The sequence below is a fragment of the Mytilus californianus genome, unplaced genomic scaffold (genome assembly GCF_021869535.1).
Source record: "Mytilus californianus isolate M0D057914Y unplaced genomic scaffold, xbMytCali1.0.p SCAF_12, whole genome shotgun sequence".
In the NCBI taxonomy this organism is placed as follows: domain Eukaryota; kingdom Metazoa; phylum Mollusca; class Bivalvia; order Mytilida; family Mytilidae; genus Mytilus; species Mytilus californianus.
Genome location: NW_026262604.1, coordinates 22,100,982 through 22,125,336, shown reverse-complemented (window position 1 = coordinate 22,125,336; position 24,355 = coordinate 22,100,982). Strand labels below are relative to the sequence as shown.

The 24,355-nt window shown below is 31.3% G+C and overlaps 1 protein-coding gene and 2 long non-coding RNA genes across 6 annotated transcripts in view; 2 read left to right on the top strand and 1 right to left on the bottom strand.

The window, feature by feature from the left end:
• Positions 1–4,576: 4,576 nt before the first annotated feature.
• Positions 4,577–24,355, bottom strand: part of LOC127721549 (UPF0394 inner membrane protein YeeE-like) — a 48,544-nt gene continuing 28,765 nt past the window's right edge. The window contains exons 10-12 of one of the 4 annotated variants that reach the window (XR_007991300.1): positions 21,898–23,940; positions 14,421–15,052; positions 7,028–7,571 (exon numbers count right to left, since the gene is read on the bottom strand). Coding sequence is in view for 1 of the 4 variants with exons in the window: in XM_052228315.1 (XP_052084275.1) it covers positions 23,793–23,940 (148 nt within the window). In the remaining 3 variants the exon portion in view is untranslated. Of the gene's footprint in view, positions 4,828–7,027; positions 7,572–11,495; positions 11,677–14,420; positions 15,053–20,738; positions 23,941–24,355 lie in introns of those variants that run through there. The other 3 variants (XR_007991302.1, XR_007991301.1, XM_052228315.1) reach the window with 3 other exon arrangements.
• LOC127721554 (uncharacterized) lies at positions 7,571–10,569 on the top strand. The gene is made up of 2 exons (XR_007991304.1): positions 7,571–8,538; positions 10,267–10,569. It is a non-coding gene; the product is annotated as an uncharacterized LOC127721554 (long non-coding RNA).
• Positions 13,817–21,593, top strand: LOC127721556 (uncharacterized). Its single transcript, XR_007991306.1, has 2 exons — positions 13,817–14,081; positions 20,944–21,593. It is a non-coding gene; the product is annotated as an uncharacterized LOC127721556 (long non-coding RNA).

Here is a 24,355-nt window from a genome sequence, read left to right as displayed (position 1 = left end):
ACAAAAAAACCTGATAGTTCATCTTGTGCATGTTTATCATGTTTATGTGACCACTTGTTTTTTTTCCAAGTGGTCTATGTAGTCTTTTTAGAATGTTGTTTTGTTCGGTATAATAAAACACTAAATGACTGGTTATAAGGGTAATAGCAAGTTTGTTGTCCCTTTGAAACTAACTATTGCCCTTGGCTTCGCCTCGAGCAATAGATGGTATCTCAGGGAAAACAAACTTGCTATTACCCTCATATCCAGTCAATAGGTGTATAATATTTTACGCCGCATCAGCGCAAAACGTCTTATCGCGGCAACCGAACACAGGCGTCTCGTGACTCCCAGATGTGACATTGGACTTTTCTATTGAGAATCATGCTCTATTCTAATTTATTTCAAACTTTTACATTTGGTCAAATTTAGGGTAACACAATTAAGATGTACATACAGTTTACGAATTTTATTAGATAAGAGACATTTAACTTTCCAATCAACTATTGAATGATTCGCAATCACGCAATCACGTGACATTACACATCAATGTATTATGCGTACTGTTGTGCGTTTGTTTTTTCTACATTGGCTAGAGGTATAGGGGAGGGTTGAGATCTCAAAAAACATGTTTAACCCCGCCGCATTTTTGCGTGTGTTCCAAGTCAGGAGCCTCTGGCCTTTGTTAGTCTTGTATCATTTTCAATTTTAGTTTCCTGTGTATAATTTGGAGTTTAGTATGGCGTCCATTATCACTGAACTGGTATACATATTTGTTTAGGGGCCAGCTGAAGGACGCCTCCGGGTGCGGGAGTTTCTCGCTGCGTTGAAGACCCATTTGGTGGCATTCGGCTGTTGTCTGCTCTATTGTCGGGTTGTTGTCTCTTTGACACATTCCCCATTTCCATTCTCAATTTTACATGTAACACAAATAACACGAAGTGTGTCACTATAGGAGACCATATCAGACCACCAGATTTAATTCACAGTCATTTAGTTGGATTCGAGGTGTTCAATCTTTAGATTTCTATGTAGTGTATTGTAGACTGTTATTTATCATTTTATTTTTCCTTTTAAATGTTGATAAATTGATAGATTTGTTTTGTCATGTTTATATCATTCTATTTTCTTCTTTTGAAATGTTTATGTCTTTTGTTTTTGTCCGGTTATAATGTTTGATTGCCATTGATGTTGGATAAAACCAGAGGATTCCGAATATCTGGCAAAAATTCAAAAACAAGAGGAGCGAACATCCTTAAGGATGAAGGTAAATACAGAAAAGCGCGTCGGCCGCACCAAATTTATTATGTGTTCATTCATTACTGATACAAATATCATTTTGGCTTTCACGACCTTTGTGTTTATTTTTATACACCGACTTCAAAACAAAAAAGATAAACATTACAATCTTTATATTGAAATTTAATATGAAAATCAACAATAATAACAAAGTCAACATAAATAACAATGTCGTATTGTAACAATGGTAGCACAGAAAATCTCCTATATAGACATAGTCCATTCAAACTAATCATATAAAATCTACCGTATAATGGTTATGTGCATCAGTCTACAAACAGTATAAAAACACCATTGATAGTTCATAATCAGGTCAAAGATCTCCCAACAATACAAAGACAGACAACGTACTTTTGCACGAGTTATATTGTTCTTTGCTTATTGACAGGTGTTTTGTTTTAGTCACGTGTTTCATTTTTTTTATTACCTGAATCATTATCTTGCTTCCAAAAAGGTATTAAACGTCAAAAAACAAAACCTAACTATACAAAACAATATATTTCATCAAAATAATGTATTTTTTTCAATGGTAAATTTATACTGCTTGTAGGCAGAGACTTATCTTTCCTTGTACATGATTTTTTGCAATGGTAAATTTATACTGCTTGTAGGCAGAGACTTATCTTTCCTTGTACATGGTTCAATTTGTTTTCATTTTGAATGACAAAACACACTGAATTTGGCATGACTAAATTATGTATATATTGCAAAACCTTATACCATTGGCAAGTAGAAATCACACATTTATGTAACACAATGTAATAAGGATCTCATGAGTATGATAATGCTAAACGTAGTTTGAAATGACCGTCAAATTTATATGTAACTCTATGTTTCCTAGTCGTTGATAATTGCGGTAAATTTTTAGTTATTTGTGGTGATATCAGTTTGTATCAGACATAATCTGTCAGTTAGATGTGCAGTTATTGTGAATTTGGAACTTGAACCATAACATTGACAATTATTCAAAGTAATGTTAAAATAAAAAAAAAAAGTGAAAGTGGTAAAGTACTTAAACAATCTTTAAAGAAATAGCCAAAAGTACAGCTTTAAAACGTTGTCATCATCATAGTTTTGTCATATCTGTATTGTTTTTTTTTATATTTCACAACCTGTTTCACTTTTAAAAGTTGTTAAACCGATTATAATTTCTAACATTTGTAATTTCATATTGCTCCTTACTCATTTTTTTTATCTATTTTTAGTTTGTTTTCAGATTTCAAAGTCTTTGATACTTTTTTCCTACGTTTACATCTGTAAAAAACAAAATTTAATAATAACCCCTATCTTTTTTTATAAATAAAATAAAAATTTGCCGAAACTTAAATCATCAGACCTACTTTGAAATAAAAGTTTCTTAAAATAGAACAAAAATGACGAATAATAAAAAACTGCCTTTTGACTATAACAATTTATATTATATTAACTAGTGCGAAAACCCGTACCAAAACTGTTAAGCTGTAAATAAGCTTGTCGTCTGACCCGTGTGACCATAACACAGCCATAACACATCGGTGAAATTCGTTATTCATTCGGTAATTTGATCGAATGTTTCCGATTCCCCTTTGTCACCATTTGTTAATTGTTAAAACAGATGGGTTTAGAAATTGTTAGAAGACAAGAATATGCACGATGCTTGTTGATAAATGGTTACTACAACATATAATAAATTAATGATTGGCAACTGAGGTAAAAAGGCTATGAAGCGTGTATGGCACATTGAATAAGGGAGCAACCATTTGATGAGAAAAAGCGCATAAATGATAGAATGCTTAAGAACAAAATGACAAAATAAATCAAAATGAATCAAAATATCAGACCAGTAAAATGATCCAAGTCTTTTTAATGTCTCGAAATGTTGAGATCTTTTGCAACTTTCTTTCTCGTCCGCAATCAGCTGTTTGTTCCGTAATTGAAAAAAATAGAATTGTTCTTAAAGGAAAATCAAATGTACACATATGTTATAAGACTGGATATTACGTCAAATAGAAAAACCGTTTGTTATTTATAAACTAACACAGATTACTTCCCTGTAACCACACAAATGATATCAATATACATGTATATCCTTTATTTTGCTTAGTCCATCTTAAAAAAAGAAAATATAATTTGGGATACAATTTGCAAGGTGGCCTATGTTATATATTTTTTTCAGTCTTTATGAATTTGATTTTTTAAATTTTTGTTTGTTTCTTTGATTCTTATTTCGGTTTGTCTATTTGATTCTTTAGAATTTTTTGTCTAACCGACTTTTATAGAAATTTACAGCAACTCAATGAATAAAAATTACATAAATTGGCAAGGTTAAATAAAATGAAGGAAAACACGAAATGAAAATATTGATGAGATGGGATGATAATCACAGAGTATCGAAATAATGCCCCAGGTATAGACACAAACAAAAGAGAATAGGACAGCTAGTCATAGAGCTTATAAACAGATATATCATGTTATGGAGGGGTATTGCGAAAAATACCAGTCAAGGGACGGTGAAATTTCCCAAGCCGCTAGGCGAGGGAAATTTGGTCCCAAGACTGGTATTTTTCGCAAATACCCCTCCATTACATGATATATCTGTTTAATTACACCGAATAGATTTTGATTGAAACTGTCTGTATATGTGAAGGGAAATCGTAGTACCGCGGGAATTATACATGTACTTATATGCGTTAGTGCTGTCTTTTTGTAACGTCATGGTATCTATATGTGTAAACGTCATTGTTATTCCATCATTAAATCGTTCATTTGTATAGACATTTTTTTTCCTCTTTATGTGTATATTTCTGACAGTTTTCGGGTTAACTCAATCAATAGTGCTTGACCATGTTGTCGGGATAAAGTGAGAAAGGTTCCGAATAATTTTGGCGGGGACAGGCTCGCGAGGGTAAAAAGGGAATATCCAAAATGACAAATACCACGGCAGAGAGGGGATTTTCAGGCAAATTCACCGGCAGTGGTGAAAAAACAGGCAAATTCGTTTGAAATGAGGAAAAAATGTTAGAATATGCGAAAAATACACTGGCTAACAACCAATCAAAATCCGGCATTCTTATATAAGGTGTAATTATAAATCAAAATATACGTTCCTCTGTGATATGTAGTTGTTATTGCTATGCAGAATAATTTACTAGCCATGTTTTTAAACATTGAAACAGTTGCATGCCTTACAGCGACGGGGCATACTAAGTTGCTTAGACATTCCTTAAAATATTCAGTTCGATAGAAAACAGAGCAGAAAAGTTACATAGGAACGTCTTCATATTTATCTCAGTGTCAGTCATTCTGCAATACGATGTAGTTTGAATAGCCAATAACACATAAACCTGGTTAATTAAAACTCCAACGAGGTGTCCGATAATAATACAACATTTGATTAAGGCAAAATATATATATACATGTATATATAAATTAAAATGATATAATAATTATGTATAAATATGCATATAATCACAAAATAAATCACATTTGGCACATATGATTTGTACAATTCTGTAATTCAATACAATTATCTTACTGAATAAATGGTTGACTGCCTCGAATGGCAATTACCTGCGTTAAATAAACTTTTAAACTAGGTTTTGTTCAACTGCTTTAGTCGAGGAATGTTCCAAATGGAAAACTTGTTTTGTCATTTACTGTGATGTTATTATTCTGAATTAATTTCTCCACTTTATCTGAATACAAGCAAATAATCTACGTCTGTCGTCGTAATTTCAAATTAATATATTACTTACCAGAAGCAATTAAAAAAGAAAAAGAAAATATACATGACATATCTTAAGAACTAAAACATAACAAATGTATTGTGTGTGTCTGTCGTCGTCTCCATCATCTGGGATTGCTTTGGTGTACAGTAATAAATTTTAGCTAGCGTTTATTATATGCACGGGAATTTTTACACAAGGATTCCTGGTTTTATTTACAGTAAATGAAATATTGACAAATACCACACGGACAAAAAAACCTGATAGGTCATATTGTGCATGTTTATGTGACTATTTGTTTTTTTTCCTAGTGGTCTATGTAGTCTTTTTAGAATGTTGTTTTGTTCGGTATAATAAAACACTTAATGACTGGTTATGAGGGTAATAGCAAGTTTGTTGTCCCTTTGTAACTACCTATTGCTCATGGCTTCGCCTCGAGTAATAGATGGTATCTCAGGGACAACAAACTTGCTATTACCCTCATAACCAGTCAATAGGTGTATAATATTTTACGCAGCATAAGCGCAAAACGTCTTATCGCGGCAACCGAACACAGACGTCTCGTGACTCCCAGATGTGACATTGGACTTTTCTATTGAGAATCATGCTCTATTCTAATTTATTTCGAACTTTTACATTTGGTCAAATTTTAGGGTAACACAATTAACATGTACATACAGTTAACGAATTTTATTGGATAAGAGACATTTAACTATCCAATCAACTATTGAATGATTCGCAATCACGTGACATAACACATCAATGTATGCGTACAGTTGTGCGTTTGTTTTTTCTACATTGGCTAGAGGTATAGAGGGAGGGTTGAGATCTCAAAACACATGTTTAACCCCGCCGCATTTTTGCGCCTGTCCCAAGTCAGGAGCCTCTGGCCTTTGTTAGTCTTGTATCATTTTTAATTTTAGTTTCCTGTGTATAATTTGGAGTTTAGTATGGCGTCCATTATCATTGAACTGGTATACATATTTGTTTAGGGGCCAGCTGAAGGACGCCTCCGGGTGCGGGAGTTTCTCGCTGCGTTGAAAACCCATTGGTGGCATTCGGCTGTTGTCTGCTCTATGGTCCGGCTGTTGTCTCTTTGACACATTCCCAATTTCCATTCTCAATTTTACATGTAACACAAATAACACGAAGTGTGTCACTATAAGAGACCATATCAGACCACCTGATTTAATTCACAGCCATTAAGTTGGATTCGAGGTGTTCAATCTTTAGATTTCTATGTAGTGTATTGTAGACTGTTATTTATCATTTTATTTTCCTTTTAAATGTTGATATATTGATAGATTGTTTTTGTCATGTTTATATCATTCTATTTTCTTCTTTTGAAATGTTTATGTCTTTTGTTTTTGTCCGGTTATAATGTTTGATTGCCATTCTCTCCTTTTATAAAAAAAAATTTAGTTGCAACTACCACAGGTAAAGTTGACCGTAACTAAATTTTGCCATTCTGGTTAGGTCCTTGGTGGTCATAAAGCACTTTTAAGGATGTTCGCTACTCTGTTTCAAAATAACAAGCTTTTTAAAAGACTGTTATAAAATGATAGTTTATAAATAAAGGAACTAAAAAAGCAGAAAAAAATGAAGGGTCCGTGTGCTTGTTTTCGAGATATAAGCCATTGAAAATTTGGCGGGAAATGATTCTCTCTAGATTTTTCATACATTTAACATTAGCACCTGTTTTCTTTCAAAAACGATGAAAAAATAACAAGGATTTTATAAGATTTTCAAAAATGACATTTTAAACTATATGTAATCATATTATGGAGAGAAAAGTAGGGGTTAGTGGGCAAAATTTTTTAAAGGCACTACATGGATAAAACCAGAGGATTCCGAATATCTGGCAAAAATTCAAAAACAAGAGGAGCGAACATGCTTAAGGATGAAGGTAAATACAGAAAAGCGCGTCGGGCGCACCAAATTTATAAAGTGTTCATTCATTACTGATACAAATATCATTTTGGCTTTCACGACCTTTGTGTTTATTTTTATACACCGACTTCAAAACAAAAAAGATAAACATTACAATCTTTATATTGAAATTTAATATGAAAATCAACAATAATAACAAAGTCAACATGAATAACAATGTCGTATTGTAACAATGGTAACACAGAAAATCTCCTTCATAGACATAATCCAGTCAAACTAATCATATAAAATCTATCGTATAATGGTTATGTGCATCAGTCTACAAACAGTATAAAAACACCATTGATAGTTCATAATCAGGTCAAAGATCTCCCAGCAATACAAAGACAGACAAAGTACTTTTGCACGAGTTATATTGTTCTTTGCTTATTGACAGGTGTTTTGTTTTAGTCACGTGTTTCAATTTTTTTTTATTACCTGAATCATTATCTTGCTTCCAAAAAGGTAAACGTCAAAAAACAAAACATAATAACAGAAAACAATATATTTCATAAAAATGATGTATTTTTTTCAATGATAAATTTATACTGCTTGTAGGCAGAGACTTATCTTTCCTTGTACATGGTTCAATTTGTTTTCATTTTGAATGACAAAACACACTGAATTTGGTATGACTAAATTATGTATACATTGCAAAACCTTATACCATTGGCAAGTAGAAATCACACATTAATGTAACACAATGTAATAAGGATCTCATGAGTATGATAATGCTACACGTAGTTTGAAATGACCGTCAAATTTATATGTAACTCTATGTTTCCTAGTCGTTGATAATTGCGGTAAATTTTTAGTTATTTGTGGTGATTTCAGTTTGTATAAGACATAATCTGTCAGTTAGATGTGCAGTTATTGTGAATTTGGAACTTGAACCATAACATTGACAATTATTCAAAGTACCGTTGAAATAAAAAAAAAGTGAAAGTGGTAAAATACTTAAACAATCTTTAAAGAAATAGCCAAAAGTACAGCTTTAAAACGTTGTCATCATCATAGTTTTGTATTGTTTGGTTTTTTTTTATATTTCACAACCTGTTTCACTTTTAAAAGTTGTTAAACCGATTATAATTTCTAACATTTGTAATTTCATATTGCTCCTTATTCATTTTTTTATCTATTTTTGGTTTGTTTTCTGTTTCAAAGTCTTTGATACTTTTTTCATACGTTTACATCTAGAAAAAAAATACTGAATAATAACCCCTATCTTTTTTTATAAATAAAATAAAAATTTGCCGAAACTTAAATCATCAGACCTACTTTGAAATAAAAGTTTCTTAAAATAGAACAAAAATGACGAATAAAAAAAAACTGCCTTTTGACTATAACAATTTATATTGTACTAACTAGTGCGAAAACCCGTACCAAAACTGTTAAGCTGTAAATAAGCTTGCCGTCTGACCCGTGTGACCATAACACAACCATAACACATCGGTGAAATTCGTTATTCATTCGGTAATTTGATCGAATGTTTCCGATTCCCCTTTGTCACCATTTGTTAATTGTTAAAACATGTGGGTTTAGAAATTGTTAGAAGACAAGAATATGCACGATGCTTGTTGATAAATGGTTACTACAACATATAATAAATTAATGATTGGCAACTGAGGTAAAAAGGCTATGAAGCGTGTATGGCACATTGAATAAGGAAGCAACCATTTGACAAGAAAAAGCACATAAATGATAGAATGTTTAAGAACAAAATGACAAAATAAATCAAAATGAATCAAAATATCAGACCAGTCAAATGATCCAAGTCTTTTAAATGTCTCAAAATGTTGAGATCTTTTGCAACTTTCTTTCTCGTCCGCAATCAGCTATTTGCTCCGTAATTGAAAAATTAGAATTGTTCTTAAAGGCAATACAAATGTGCACATATGTTATGAGACTGGATATTACGTCAAATAAAAAAAACCGTTTGTATTTGTAAACTAGCACTGATTACTTCCCTTTAACCACACAAATGATATCAATATACATGTATATCCTTTATTTTGCTTAGTCCATCTAAAAAAGAAAATATAATTTGGGATACAATTTGCAAGGTGGCCTATGTTATATATTATTTTCAGTCTTTATGAATTAGATTTTTAAATTTTTGTTTGTTTCTTTGATTCTTATTTCGGTTTCTCTATTTGATTCTCGCCGATTTTTATAGAAATTTACAGCAAATCAATGAATAAAAATTACATAAATTGGCAAGGTTAAATAAAATGAAGGGAAAACACGAAATGAAAATATTGATGAGATGGGATGATAATCACAGAGTATAGAAATAATGCCCAGGTATAGACACAAACAAAAGAGAATAGGACAGCTAGTCATAATGCTTATAAATCAATATATACATTCCTCTTTAATAGTTATATTATAGTTCGTTTCTGTGTGTGTTACATTTTAATGTTGTTTTTTTTGTTGAGTCGTTGTTCTCCTCTTATATTTGATGCGTTTTCCCTCAGTTTTAGTTTGTTACCCGGATTTGTTTTTATCCTTATCGATTTATGAGTTTCGAACAGCGGTATACTACTGTTTCCTTTATTTATATGTGGTTGTTATTGCTATGCAGAAAAATTTACTAGCCATGTGTTTAAACATTGAAACAGTTGCATGCCTTACAGCGATGGGATATACTTAGATGCGTAGAAATTCCTTCAAATATTCAGTTCGATGGAAAACAGAGCAGAAAAGTTACATAGGAACGTCTTCATATTTATCTCAGTGTTAGTCATTCTGCAATACGATGTAGTTTGAATAGCCAATAACACATAAACCTGGTTAATAAAAACTCCAATTAAAACAACAATATATTTCATAAAAATGATGTATTTGTTTAATGATAAATTTATACTGCTTGTAGGCAGAGACTTATCTTTCCTTGTACATGGTTCAATTTGTTTTCATTTTGAATGACAAAACACACTGAACTTGATATGACTAAATTATGTATACATTGCAAAACATTATACCATTGGCAAGTAGAAATCACACATTAATGTAACACAATGTAATAAGGATCTCATGAGTATGATAATGCTACACGTAGTTTGAAATGACCGTCAAATTTACATGTAACTCTATGTTTCCTAGTCGTTGATAAGTGCGGGAAATTTTTAGTTATTTGTGGTGATATCAGTTTGTATAAGACATAATCTGTCAGTTAGATGTGCAGTTATTGTGAATTAGGAACTTGAACCATAACATTGACAATTATTCAAAGCACCATTTGTTAATCGTTAAAACATGTGGGTTAAGAAATTATTAGAAGACAAGAATATACACGATGCTTGTTGATAAATGGTTACTACAACATATAATAAGTTAATGATTGGCAACTGAGGTAAAAAGGCTATGAAGCGTGTATGGCACATTGAATAAGGGAGCAACCATTTGATGAGAAAAAGCGCATAAATGATAGAATGCTTAAAAAAAAATGACAAAATAAATCAAAATGAATCAAAATATCAGACCAGTAAAATGATCCAAGTCTTTTTAATGTCTCAAAATGTTGAGATCTTTTGCAACTTTCTTTCTCGTCCGCAATCTGCTGTTTGCTCCGTAATTGAAAAATTAGAATTGTTCTTAAAGGCAATACAAATGTACACATATGTTATAAGACTGGATATTACGTCAAATAGAAAAACCGTTTGTATTTCTAAACTAGCACCGATTAATTCCCTTTAACCACACAAATGATATCAATATACATGTATATCCTTTATTTTGCTTAGTCCATCTAAAAAAAGAAAATATAATTTGGGATACAATTTGCAAGGTGGGCTATGTTATATATTTTATTCAGTCTTTATGAATTTGATTTTAAAAATTTTTGTTTCTTTCTTTAATTCTTATCTCGGTTTTTCTATTTGATTCTTAAAGATTTTTTTTGTCTAACCGATTTTTATAGAAATTTACAGCAACTCAGTGAATAAAAATTACATAAATTGGCAAGGTTAAATAAAATGAAGGGAAAACACGAAATGAAAATATTGATGAGATGGGATGATAATCACAGAGTATCGAAATAATGCCCCATGAATAGACACAAACAAAAGAGAATAGGACAGATGGTCATAGAGCTTATAACTCATACTTATATATATACGTTCCTCTTTAATAGTTATATTATAGTTCGTTTCTGTGTGTGTTACATTTTAATGTTGTGTTTTTGTTGTGTCGCTGTTCTCCTCTTATATTTGATGCGTTTCCCTCAGTTTTAGTTTGTAACCCGGATTTGTTTTTATCTCTATCGATTTATGAGTTTCGAACAGCGGTATACTAATGTTGCCTTTGTTTATATGTGGTTGTTATTGTTATGCAGAATAATTTACTAGCCATGTTTTTAAACATTGAAACAGTTGCATGCCTTACAGCGACGGGGCATACTTAGATGCTTATACATTCCTTAAAATATTCAGTTCGATAGAAAACAGAGCAGAAAAGTTACATAGGAACGTCTTCATATTTATCTCAGTGTTAGTCATTCTGCAATACGATGTAGTTTGAATAGCCAATAACACATAAACCTGGTTTATTAAAACTCCAATGAGGTGTCCGATAATGATACAATTTTTGATTAAGGCAAAATATATATACATGTATATATAAATTAAAATGATATAATAATTATGTATAAATATGCATATAATCACAATATAAGTCACATTTGGCACATATGATTTGTAGATTTCTGTAATTTAATACAATTATCTTACTGAATAAATGGCTGACTGCCTCGAATGGCAATTACCTGCGTTAAATAAACTTTAAAACTAGGTTTTGTTCAACTGCTTTAGTCGAGGAATGTTCAAAAAAAAGTTTCGTCATTTACTGTGATGTTATTATTCTGAATTAATTTCTCCACTTTATCTGAATACAAGCACATAATCTACGTCAGTCGTCGTAATTTCAAATTAATATATTACTTACCAGAAGCAATTAAAAAAGAAAAAGAAAATATACATGACATATTATAAGAACTAAAACATAACAAATGTATTGTATGTGTCTGTCGTCGTCTTCATAATCTGGGATTGCTTTGGTGTACATTAATATATTTAAGCTAGCGTTTATTATATGCATGGGAATTTTTACACACGGATTCCTGGTTTTGATTACAGTAAATGAAATATTGACAAATACCACACGGACAAAAAAAACCTGATAGGTCATATTGTGCATGTTTATGTGACTATTTGGTTTTTTTTTTCGTAGTGGTCTATGTAGTCTTTTAAGAATGTTGTTTTCTTCGGTATAATAAAACACTTAATGACTGGTTATGAGGGTAATAACAAGTTTGTTGTCCCCTTGAAACTAACTTTTGCCCTTGGCTTTGCCTCGAGCAATAGATGGTATCTCAGGGACAACAAACTTGCTATTACCCTCATAACCAGTAAATAGGTGTAGAATATTTTACGCCACATCAGCACAAATAGTCTTATCGCGGCCAACGAACACAGACGTCTCATGACTCCCAGATGTGACATTGGACTTTTATATTGAGAATCATGCTCTATTCTTATTTATTTCGAACTTTTACATTTGGTCAAATTTTAGGGTAACACAATTAACATCTACATACAGTTTACGAATTTTATTGGATAAGAGTCATTTAACTATCCAATCAACTATTGAATGATTCGCAATCACATGATATTACACATCAATGTATTATGCGTACTGTTGTGGGTTTGTTTTTTCTACATTGGCTTGAGGTATAGAGGGAGGGTTGAGATCTCAAAAAACATGTTTAACCCCGCCGCATTTTTGCGCCTGTCCCAAGTCAGGAGCCTCTGGCCTTTGATAGTCTTGTATCATTTTTAATTTTAGTTTCCTGTGTATATTTTGGAGTTTAGTATGACGTCCATTATCACTGAACTGGTATACATATTTGTTTAGGGGCCAGCTGAAGGACGCCTCCGGGTGCGGGAGTTTCTCGCTACGTTGAAGACCCATTGGTGGCATTCGGCTGTTGCCTGCTCTATGGTCGGGTTGTTGTCTCTTTGACACATTCCCCATTTCCATTCTCAATTTTACATGTAACACAAATAACACGAAGTGTGTCACTATAAGAGACCATATCAGACTACCAGATTTAATTCACAGCCATTTAGTTGGATTCGAGGTGTTCAATCTTTAGATTTCTATGTAGTGTATTGTAGACTTTTATTTATCATTTTATTTTTCCTTTTAAATGTTGACAAATTGATAGATTTTTTTGGTCATGTTTATATCATTCTATTTTCTTTTTTTGAAATGTTTACGTCTTTTGTTTTTGTCCGGTTATAATGTTTGATTGCCATTCTCTCCTTTTTTAAAAAAAAACTTAGGTTGCAACTACCACAGGAAAAGTTGACCGTAACTAAATTTTGCCATTCTGGTTAGGTCCTTGGTGGTCATATAGCACTTTTAAGGATGTTCGCTACTCTGTTTCATAACAAGCTTCTTAAAAGACTGTTCTAAAATGATAGTATATAAATAAAGGAACTAAAAAAGCAGAAAAAAATGAAGGGTCCGTGTGTTTGTTTTCGAGATTTAAGCCATTGAAAATTTGGCGGGAAATAATTCTCTCTAGATTTTTCAAACATTAAACATTAGCACCTGTTTTCTTTCAAAAACGATGAAAAAATAACAAGGATTTTTTAAGATTTTCAAATATGGCTTTTAAACTATATGTAATAAAATTATGAAAAGAAAGGTAGGGGGTAGTGGGCAATTTTTTTTTTATGACAATATATGGATAAAACCAGAGGATTCCGAATACCTGGCAAAAATTCAAAAACAAGAGGAGCGAACATCCTTAAGGTTGAAGGTAAATACATAAAAGCGCGTCGGGCGCACCAAATTTATAAAGTGTTAATTCATTACTGATACAAATATCATTTTGGCTTTCACGACCTTTGTGTTTATTTTTATACACAGACTTCAAAACAAAAAAGATAAACATTACAATCTTTATATTGAAATTTAATATGAAAATCAACAATAATAACAAAGTCAACATGAATAACAATGTCGTATTGTAACAATGGTAACACAGAAAATCTCCTTCATAGACATAATCCAGTCAAACTAATCAAATAAAATCTATCGTATAATGGTTATGTGCATCAGTCTACAAACAGTATAAAAACACCATTGATAGTTCATAATCAGGTCAAAGATCTCCCAGCAATACAAAGACAGACAACATACTTTTGCACGAGTTATATTGTTCTTTGCTTATTGACAGGTGTTTTGTTTTAGTCACGTGTTTCAATTTTTTTTTTATTACCTGAATCATTATCTTGCTTCCAAAAAGGTAAACGACAAAATACAAACATAATAACAGAAAACAATATATTTCATAAAAATGTGGTATTTTTTTCAATGGTCAATTTATACTGCTTGTAGGCAGAGACTTATCTTTCCTTGTACATGGTTCAATTTGTTTTCATTTTGAATGACAAAACATGCTGAATTTGGTATGACTAAATTATGTATACATTGCAAAACCTTATACCATTGGCAAGTAGAAATCACACATTAATGTAACACAATGTAATAAGGATCTCATGAGTATGATAATGCTACACGTAGTTTGAAATGACCGTCAAATTGATATGTAACTCTATGGTTCCTAGTCGTTGATAAGTGCGGTAAATTTTTAGTTATTTGTGGTGATTTCAGTTTGTACAAGACAGAATCTGTCAGTTAGATGTGCAGTTATTGTGAATTTGGAACTTGAACCATAACATTGACAATTATTCAAAGTACCGTTAAAATAAAAAAAAAGTGAAAGTGGTAAAGTACTTAAACAATCTTTAAAGAAATAGCCAAAAGTACAGCTTTAAAACGTTGTCATCATCATAGTTTTGTCATATCTGTATTGTTTGTTTGTTTTTTTATATTTCACAACCGGTTTCACTTTTAAAAGTTGTTAAACCGATTATAATTTCTAACATTTGTAATTTCATATTGCTCCTTACTCATTTTTTTATCTATTTTTGGTTTGTTTTCTGTTTCAAAGTCTTTGATACTTTTTCATACGTTTACATCTGTAAAAAAAACAAAATTGAATAATAACCCCTACTAGTATCTTTTTTTATAAATAAAATAAAAATTTGCCGAAACTTAAATCATTAGACCTACTTTTAAATAAAAGTTTCTTAAAATAGAACAAAAATGACGAATAATAAAAAACTGCCTTTTGACTATAACAATTTATATTGTACTAACTAGTGCGAAAACCCGTACCAAAACTGTTAAGCTGTAAAATAAGCTTGCCGTCTGACCCGTGTGACCATAACACAACCATAACACATCGGTGAAATTCGTTATTCATTCGGTAATTTGATCGAATGTTTCCGATTCCCCTTTGTCACCATTTGTTAATTGTTAAAACATGTGGGTTTAGAAATTGTTAGAAGACAAGAATATGCACGATGCTTGTTGATAAATGGTTACTACAACATATAATAAATTAATGATTGGCAACTGAGGTAAAAAGGCTATGAAGCGTGTATGGCACATTGAAAAAGGAAGCAACCATTTGACAAGAAAAAGCGCATAAATGATAGAATGTTTAAGAACAAAATGACAAAATAAATCAAAATGAATCAAAATATCAGACCAGTAAAATGATCCAAGTCTTTTAAATGTCTCAAAATGTTGAGATCTTTTGCAACTTTCTTTCTCGTCCGCAATCAGCTATTTGCTCCGTAATTGAAAAATTAGAATTGTTCTTAAAGGCAATACAAATGTGCACATATGTTATGAGACTGGATATTACGTCAAATAAAAAAAACCGTTTGTATTTGTAAACTAGCACTGATTACTTCCCTTTAACCACACAAATGATATCAATATACATGTATATCCTTTATTTTGCTTAGTCCATCTAAAAAAGAAAATATAATTTGGGATACAATTTGCAAGGTGGCCTATGTTATATATTATTTTCAGTCTTTATGAATTAGATTTTTAAATTTTTGTTTGTTTCTTTGATTCTTATTTCGGTTTCTCTATTTGATTCTCACCGATTTTTATAGAAATTTACAGCAAATCAATGAATAAAAATTACATAAATTGGCAAGGTTAAATAAAATGAAGGGAAAACACGAAATGAAAATATTGATGAGATGGGATGATAATCACAGAGTATAGAAATAATGCCCCAGGTATAGACACAAACAAAAGAGAATAGGACAGCTAGTCATAGAGCTTATAAATCAATATATACATTCCTCTTTAATAGTTATATTATAGTTCGTTTCCGTGTGTGTTACATTGTAATGTTGTTTTTTTGTTGTGTCGTTGTTCTCCTCTTATATTTGATGCGTTTTCCCTCAGTTTTAGTTTGTTATACGGATTTGTTTTTATCTCTATCGATTTATGAGTTTCGAACAGCGGTATACTACTGTTTCCTTTATTTATATGTGGTTGTTATTGCTTTGCAGAAAAATTTACTAGCCATGTGTTTAAACATTGAAACAGTTGCATGCCTTACAGCGATGGGATATACTTAGATGCGTAGAAATTCCTTCAAATATTCAGTTCGATGGAAAACAGAGCAGAAAAGTTACATAGGAACGTCTTCATATTTATCTCAGTGTTAGTCATTCTGCAATACGATGTAGTTTGAATAGCCAATAACACAGAAACCTGGTTAATTTAAACTCCAATTAAAACAACAATATATTTCATAAAAATGATGTATTTGTTTAATGATAAATTTATACTGCTTGTAGGCAGAGACTTATCTTTCCTTGTACATGGTTCAATTTGTTTTCATTTTGAATGACAAAACACTATGAACTTGATATAACTAAATTATGTATACATTGCAAAACCTTATACCATTGGCAAGTAGAAATCACACATTAATGTAACACAATGTAATAAGGATCTCATGAGTATGATAATGCTACACGTAGTTTGAAATGACCGTCAAATTTACATGTAACTCTATGTTTCCTAGTCGTTGATAAGTGCGGTAAATTTTTAGTTATTTGTGGTGATATCAGTTTGTATAAGACATAATCTGTCAGTTAGATGTGCAGTTATTGTGAATTAGGAACTTGAACCATAACATTGACAATTATTCAAAGCACCATTTGTTAATCGTTAAAACAGGTGGGTTAAGAAATTATTAGAAGACAAGAATATACACGATGCTTGTTGATAAATGGTTACTACAACATATAATAAGTTAATGATTGGCAACTGAGGTAAAACGGCTATGAAGCGTGTATGGCACATTGAATAAGGGAGCAACCATTTGATGAGAAAAAGCGCATAAATGATAGAATGCTTAAAAAAAAATGACAAAATAAATCAAAATGAATCAAAATATCAGACCAGTAAAATGATCCAAGTCTTTTTAATGTCTCAAAATGTTGAGATCTTTTGCAACTTTCTTTCTCGTCCGCAATCTGCTGTTTGCTCCGTAATTGAAAAATTAGAATTGTTCTTAAAGGCAATACAAATGTACACATATGTTATAAGACTGGATATTACGTCAAATAGAAAAACCGTTTGTATTTCTAAACTAGCACCGATTAATTCCCTTTAACCACACAAATGATATCAATATACATGTATATCCTTTATTTTGCTTAGTCCATCTAAAAAAAGAAAATATAATTTGGGATACAATTTGCAAGGTGGGCTATGTTATATATTTTATTCAGTCTTTATGAATTTGATTTTAAAAATTTTTGTTTCTTTCTTTAATTCTTATCTCGGTTTTTCTATTTGATTCTTAAAGATTTTTTTTGTCTAACCGATTTTTATAGAAATTTACAGCAACTCAGTGAATAAAAATTACATAAATTGGCAAGGTTAAATAAAATGAAGGGAAAACACGAAATGAAAATATTGATGAGATGGGATGATAATCACAGAATATCGAAATAATGCCCCATGAATAGACACAAACAAAAGAGAATAGGACAGATGGTCATAGAGCTTATAACTCATACTTATATATATACGTTCCTCTTTAATAGTTATATTATAGTTCGTTTCTGTGTGTGTTACATTTTAATGTTGTGTTTTTGTTGTGTCGCTGTTCTCCTCTTATATTTGATGCGTTTCCCTCAGTTTTAGTTTGTAACCCGGATTTGTTTTTATCTCTATCGATTTATGAGTTTCGAACAGCGGTATACTAATGTTGCCTTTGTTTATATGTGGTTGTTATTGTTATGCAGAATAATTTACTAGCCATGTTTTTAAACATTGAAACAGTTGCATGCCTTACAGCGACGGGGCATACTTAGATGCTTATACATTCCTTAAAATATTCAGTTCGATAGACAACAGAGCAGAAAAGTTACATAGGAACGTCTTCATATTTATCTCAGTGTTAGTCATTCTGCAATACGATGTAGTTTGAATAGCCAATAACACATAAACCTGGTTTATTAAAACTCCAATGAGGTGTCCGATAATGATACAATTTTTGATTAAGGCAAAATATATATACATGTATATATAAATTAAAATGATATAATAATTATGTATAAATATGCATATAATCACAATATAAGTCACATTTGGCACATATGATTTGTAGATTTCTGAAATTTAATACAATTATCTTACTGAATAAATGGCTGACTGCCTCGAATGGCAATTATCTGCGTTAAATAAACTTTAAAACTAGGTTTTGTTCAACTGCTTTAGTCGAGGAATGTTCAAAAAAAAGTTTCGTCATTTACTGTGATGTTATTATTCTGAATTAATTTCTCCACTTTATCTGAATACAAGCACATAATCTACGTCAGTCGTCGTAATTTCAAATTAATATATTACTTACCAGAAGCAATTAAAAAAGAAAAAGAAAATATACATGACATATTATAAGAACTAAAACATAACAAATGTATTGTATGTGTCTGTCGTCGTCTTCATAATCTGGGATTGCTTTGGTGTACATTAATATATTTAAGCTAGCGTTTATTATATGCATGGAAATTTTTACACACGGATTCCTGGTTTTGATTACAGTAAATGAAATATTGACAAATACCACACGGACAAAAAAAACCTGATAGGTCATATTGTGCATGTCTATGTGACTATTTGTTTTTTTTTCGTAGTGGTCTATGTAGTCTTTTTAGAATGTTGTTTTCTTCGGTATAATAAAACACTTAATGACTGGTTATGAGGGTAATAACAAGTTTGTTGTCCCCTTGAAACTAACTTTTGCCCTTGGCTTTGCCTCGAGCAATAGATGGTATCTCAGGGACAACAAACTTGCTATTACCCTCATAACCAGTAAATAGGTGTAGAATATTTTACGCCACATCAGCACAAATAGTCTTATCGCGGCCAACGAACACAGACGTCTCATGACTCCCAGATGTGACATTGGACTTTTATATTGAGAATCATGCTCTATTCTAATTTATTTCGAACTTTTACATTTGGTCAAATTTTAGGGTAACACAATTAACATGTACATACATATTACGAATTTTATTGGATAAGAGTCATTTAACTATCCAATCAACTATTGAATGATTCGCAATCACATGACGTTACACATCAATGTATTATGCGTACTGTTGTGGGTTTTTTTTCTACATTGGCTTGAGGTATAGAGGGAGGGTTGAGATCTCAAAAAACATGTTTAACCCCGCCGCATTTTTGCGCCTGTCCCAAGTCAGGAGCCTCTTGCCTTTGATAGTCTTGTATCATTTTTAATTTTAGTTTCCTGTGTATATTTTGGAGTTTAGTATGACGTCCATTATCACTGAACTGGTATACATATTTGTTTAGGGGCCGGCTGAAGGACGCCTCCGGGTGCGGGAGTTTCTCGCTACGTTGAAGACCCATTGGTGGCATTCGGCTGTTGTCTGCTCTATGGTCGGGTTGTTGTCTCTTTGACACATTCCCCATTTCCATTCTCAATTTTACATGTAACACAAATAACACGAAGTGTGTCACTATAAGAGACCATATCAGACTACCAGATTTAATTCACAGCCATTTAGTTGGATTCGAGGTGTTCAATCTTTAGATTTCTATGTAGTGTATTGTAGACTTTTATTTATCATTTTATTTTTCCTTTTAAATGTTGATAAATTGATAGATTTTTTTGGTCATGTTTATATCATTCTATTTTCTTCTTTTGAAATGTTTACGTCTTTTGTTTTTGTCCGGTTATAATGTTTGATTGCCATTCTCTCCTTTTATAAAAAAAACTTAGGTTGCAACTACCACAGGAAAAGTTGACCGTAACTAAATTTTGCCATTCTGGTTAGGTCCTTGGTGGTCATATAGCACTTTTAAGGATGTTCGCTACTCTGTTTCATAACAAGCTTCTAAAAAGACTGTTCTAAAATGATAGTATATAAATAAAGGAACTAAAAAAGCAGAAAAAAATGAAGGGTCCGTGTGTTTGTTTTCGAGATATAAGCCATTGAAAATTTGGCGGGAAATAATTCTCTCTAGATTTTTCATACATTAAACATTAGCACCTGTTTTCTTTCAAAAACGATGAAAAAATAACAAGGATTTTTTAAGATTTTCAATGATGGCTTTTAAACTATATGTAATAAAACTATGAAAAGAAAAGTAGGGGGTAGTGGGCAAATTTTTTTTATGACAATATATGGATAAAACCAGAGGATTCCGAATACCTGGCAAAAATTCAAAAACAAGAGGAGCGAACATCCTTAAGGATGAAGGTAAATACATAAAAGCGCGTCGGGCGCACAAAATTTATAAAGTGTTCATTCATTACTGATACAAATATCATTTTGGCTTTCACGGCCTTTGTGTTTATTTTTATACACAGACTTCAAAACAAAAAAGATAAACATTACAATCTTTATATTGAAATTTAATATGAAAATCAACAATAATAACAAAGTCAACATGAATAACAATGTCGTATTGTAACAATGGAAACACAGAAAATCTCCTTCATAGACATAGTCCATTCAAACTAATCATATAAAATCTATCGTATAATGGTTATGTGCATCAGTCTACAAACAGTATAAAAAAACCATTGATAGTTCATAATCAGGTCAAAGATCTCCCAGCATTACATAGACATACAAAGTACTTTTGCACGAGTTAAAGTCTTCATTGTTTATTGACAGGTATTTTAGTCACGTGTTCCATTTTTTTATTACCTGAATCATTATCTTGCTTCCAAAAAGATAAACGTCAAAAAAACAAAACATAATAACAGAAAACAATATATTTCATAAAAATGTGGTATTTTTTTCAATGGTAAATTTATACTGCTTGTAGCCAGAGACTTATCTTTCCTTGTACATGGTTCAATTTGTTTTCATTTTGAATGACAAAACACACTGAATTTGGCATGACTAAATTATGTATACATTGCAAAACCTTATACCATTGGCAAGTAGAAATCACACATCAATGTAACACAATGTAATAAGGATCTCATGAGTATGATAATGCTACACGTAGTTTGAAATGACCGTCAAATTTACATGTAACTCTAGGTTTCCTAGTCGTTGATAAGTGCGGTAAATTTTAAGTTATTTGTGGTGATTTCAGTTTGTACAAGACAGAATCTGTCAGTTAGATGTGCAGTTATTGTGAATTTGGAACTTGAACCATAACATTGACAATTATTCAAAGTACCGTTAAAATAAAAAAAAAAGTGAAAGTGGAAAAGTACTTAAACAATCTTTAAAGAAATAGCCAAAAGTACAGCTTTTAAACGTTGTCATCATCATAGTTTTGTCATATCTTTATTGTTGTTTTTTTTTTATATTTCACAATCTGTTTCACTTTTAAAAGTTGTTAAACCAATTATAATTTCTAACATTTGTAATTTCATATTGCTCTTTACTAATTTTTTGTTATCTATGTTTGGTTTGTTTTCAGTTTCAAAGTCTTTGAGACTTTTTCATACGTTTACATCTAGAAAAACAAAATTGAATGATAATCCGATCTTTTTTATCAATAAAATAAAAATTTGCCGAAATTTAAATCATTAGACCTACTTTTAAATAAAAGTTTCTTAAAATAGAACAAAAATGACGAATAATAAAAAACTGCCTTTTGACTATAACGATTTATATTATATTAACTAGTGCGAAAACCCGTACCAAAAACTGTTAAGCTGTAAATAAGCTTGCCGTCTGACCCGTGTGACCATAACACAACCATAACACATCGGTGAAATTCGTTATCCATTCGGTAATTTGATCGAATGTTTCCGATTCCCCTTTGTCACCATTTGTTAATTGTTAAAACAGGTGGGTTTAGAAATTGTTAGAATACAAGAATATGCACGATGCTTAATTGTTGACAAATGGTTACTACAACATATAATAAATTAATGATTGGCAACTGAGGTAAAAAGGCTATGAAGCGTGTATGGCACATTGAATAAAGGAGCAACCATTTGATGAGAAAAAGCGCATAAATGATAGAATGTTTAAGAACAAAATGACAAAATAAATCAAAATGAATCAAAATATCAGACCAGTAAAATGATCCAAGTCTTTTAAATGTCTCAAAATGTTGAGATCTTTTGCAACTTTCTTTCTCGTCCGCAATCAGCTGTTTGCTCCGTAATTGAAAAATTAGAATTGTTCTTAAAGGCAATACAAATGTACACATATGTTATAAGACTGGAAATTACGTCAAATATAAAAAAAACGTTTGTATTTATAAACCAGCACCGATTACTTCCCTTTAACCACACAAATGATATCAATATACATGTATATCCTTTATTTTGCTTAGTCCATCTAAAAAAAGAAAATATAATTTGGGATACAATTTGCAAGGTGGCCTTTGTTATATATTTTTTTCAGTCTTTATGAATTTGATTTTGAAAAATTTTTGTTTGTTTCTTTGATTCTTATTTCGGTTTTTCTATTTGATTCTTAAAGAATTTTTTGTCTAACCAATTTTTATAGAAATTTACAGCAACTCAATGAATAAAAATTACATAAATTGGCAAGGTTAAATAAAATGAAGGGAAAACACGAAATGAAAATATTGATGAGATGGGATGATAATCACAGCGTATCGAAATAATGCCCCATGTATAGACGCAAACAAAAGAGAATAGGACAGCCAGTCATAGAGCTTATAAATCAATATATACGTTCCGCCGTGATATGTAGTTGTTATTGCTATGCAGAATAATTTACTAGCCATTGAAACAGTTGCATGCCTTACACCGACGGGGCATACTTAGATACGTAGACATTCCTTAAAATATTCAGTTCGGTAGAATACAGAGCAGAAAAGTTACATAGGAACGTCTTCATATTTATCTCAGTGTTAGTCATGTAGTTTGAATAGCCAATAACAAATAAACCTGGTTAATGAAAACTCTAATGAGGTTTCCGATAATCATACAACTTTTGATTAAGGCAAAATATATATATATACATGTATATATAAATCAAAATGATATAATAATTATGTATAAATATGCATATAATCACAAAATAAGTAACATTTGGCACATTTGATTTGTACATTTCTGTAATTTGATACAATTATCTTACTGAATAAATGGTTGACTGTCTCGAATGGCAATTACCTGCGTTAAATAAACTTTAAAACAGGGTTTTGTTCAACTGCTTTAGTCGAGGAATGTTCCAAATGGAAAAATTGTTGTATCATTTACTGTGATGTAATTGTTCTGAATTAATTTCTCCACTTAGTTATCTGAATGCAGGCAAATAATCTACGTCATTGTTATACTAATTGCATTGCACATTCAAACAACTTGGTCATGGTTCAACGATAATTTTATCCTTAAATGTTTTCCTCTATTTCACTTGAACTACACATTTGCTGATATGTTGCATAGTAATAAGCACCGGAAATTAACGTTACCGGAAATTATCTTCGTTTTAGAGATCATTGTTTTCATACAGCACCGGTAGACATCACATACGTGTCTAATGCACCGGTTGCTTGCATGGCAAAAGATGTTGCTATCCCCCCTCCAAACATAAAAGGAACAGCTACAAATGACATCCACACTAACAACGCCATGCCTGATATCCCATGACCACTGAAAATAAAAGACATTTCTGTTAATATCTTATATTCAAAAATGATGTTGATGTTTTTCTGCTTTCGAAAATTGTGACAAAATGGGTTACGCAAAAATAAGTTTGGATTTGGATAGCATTTTTTATATGTAGCATTTTCTGGCATAGAAAGAAATAATCTCAAGGTCTTTACCAATGCTCAACAATCGCAATAATAACTTATTTATTTTGATGAGAGAATAGGATGATTAATTGGAAATTGAAATATCTACATAAGCTGTAGTGAAAATTATTAATAGAAGAGTGGTAACAGACAGGCTCACCAGACACTTTTATTTTCAATAGTTTAAAGGGGCATTAGCTACGAGATATGACAAAAAATTAAATATGATTATTTGTGTGTTCAATCTTTAATGAGAGTGAAATAGTGAAAAA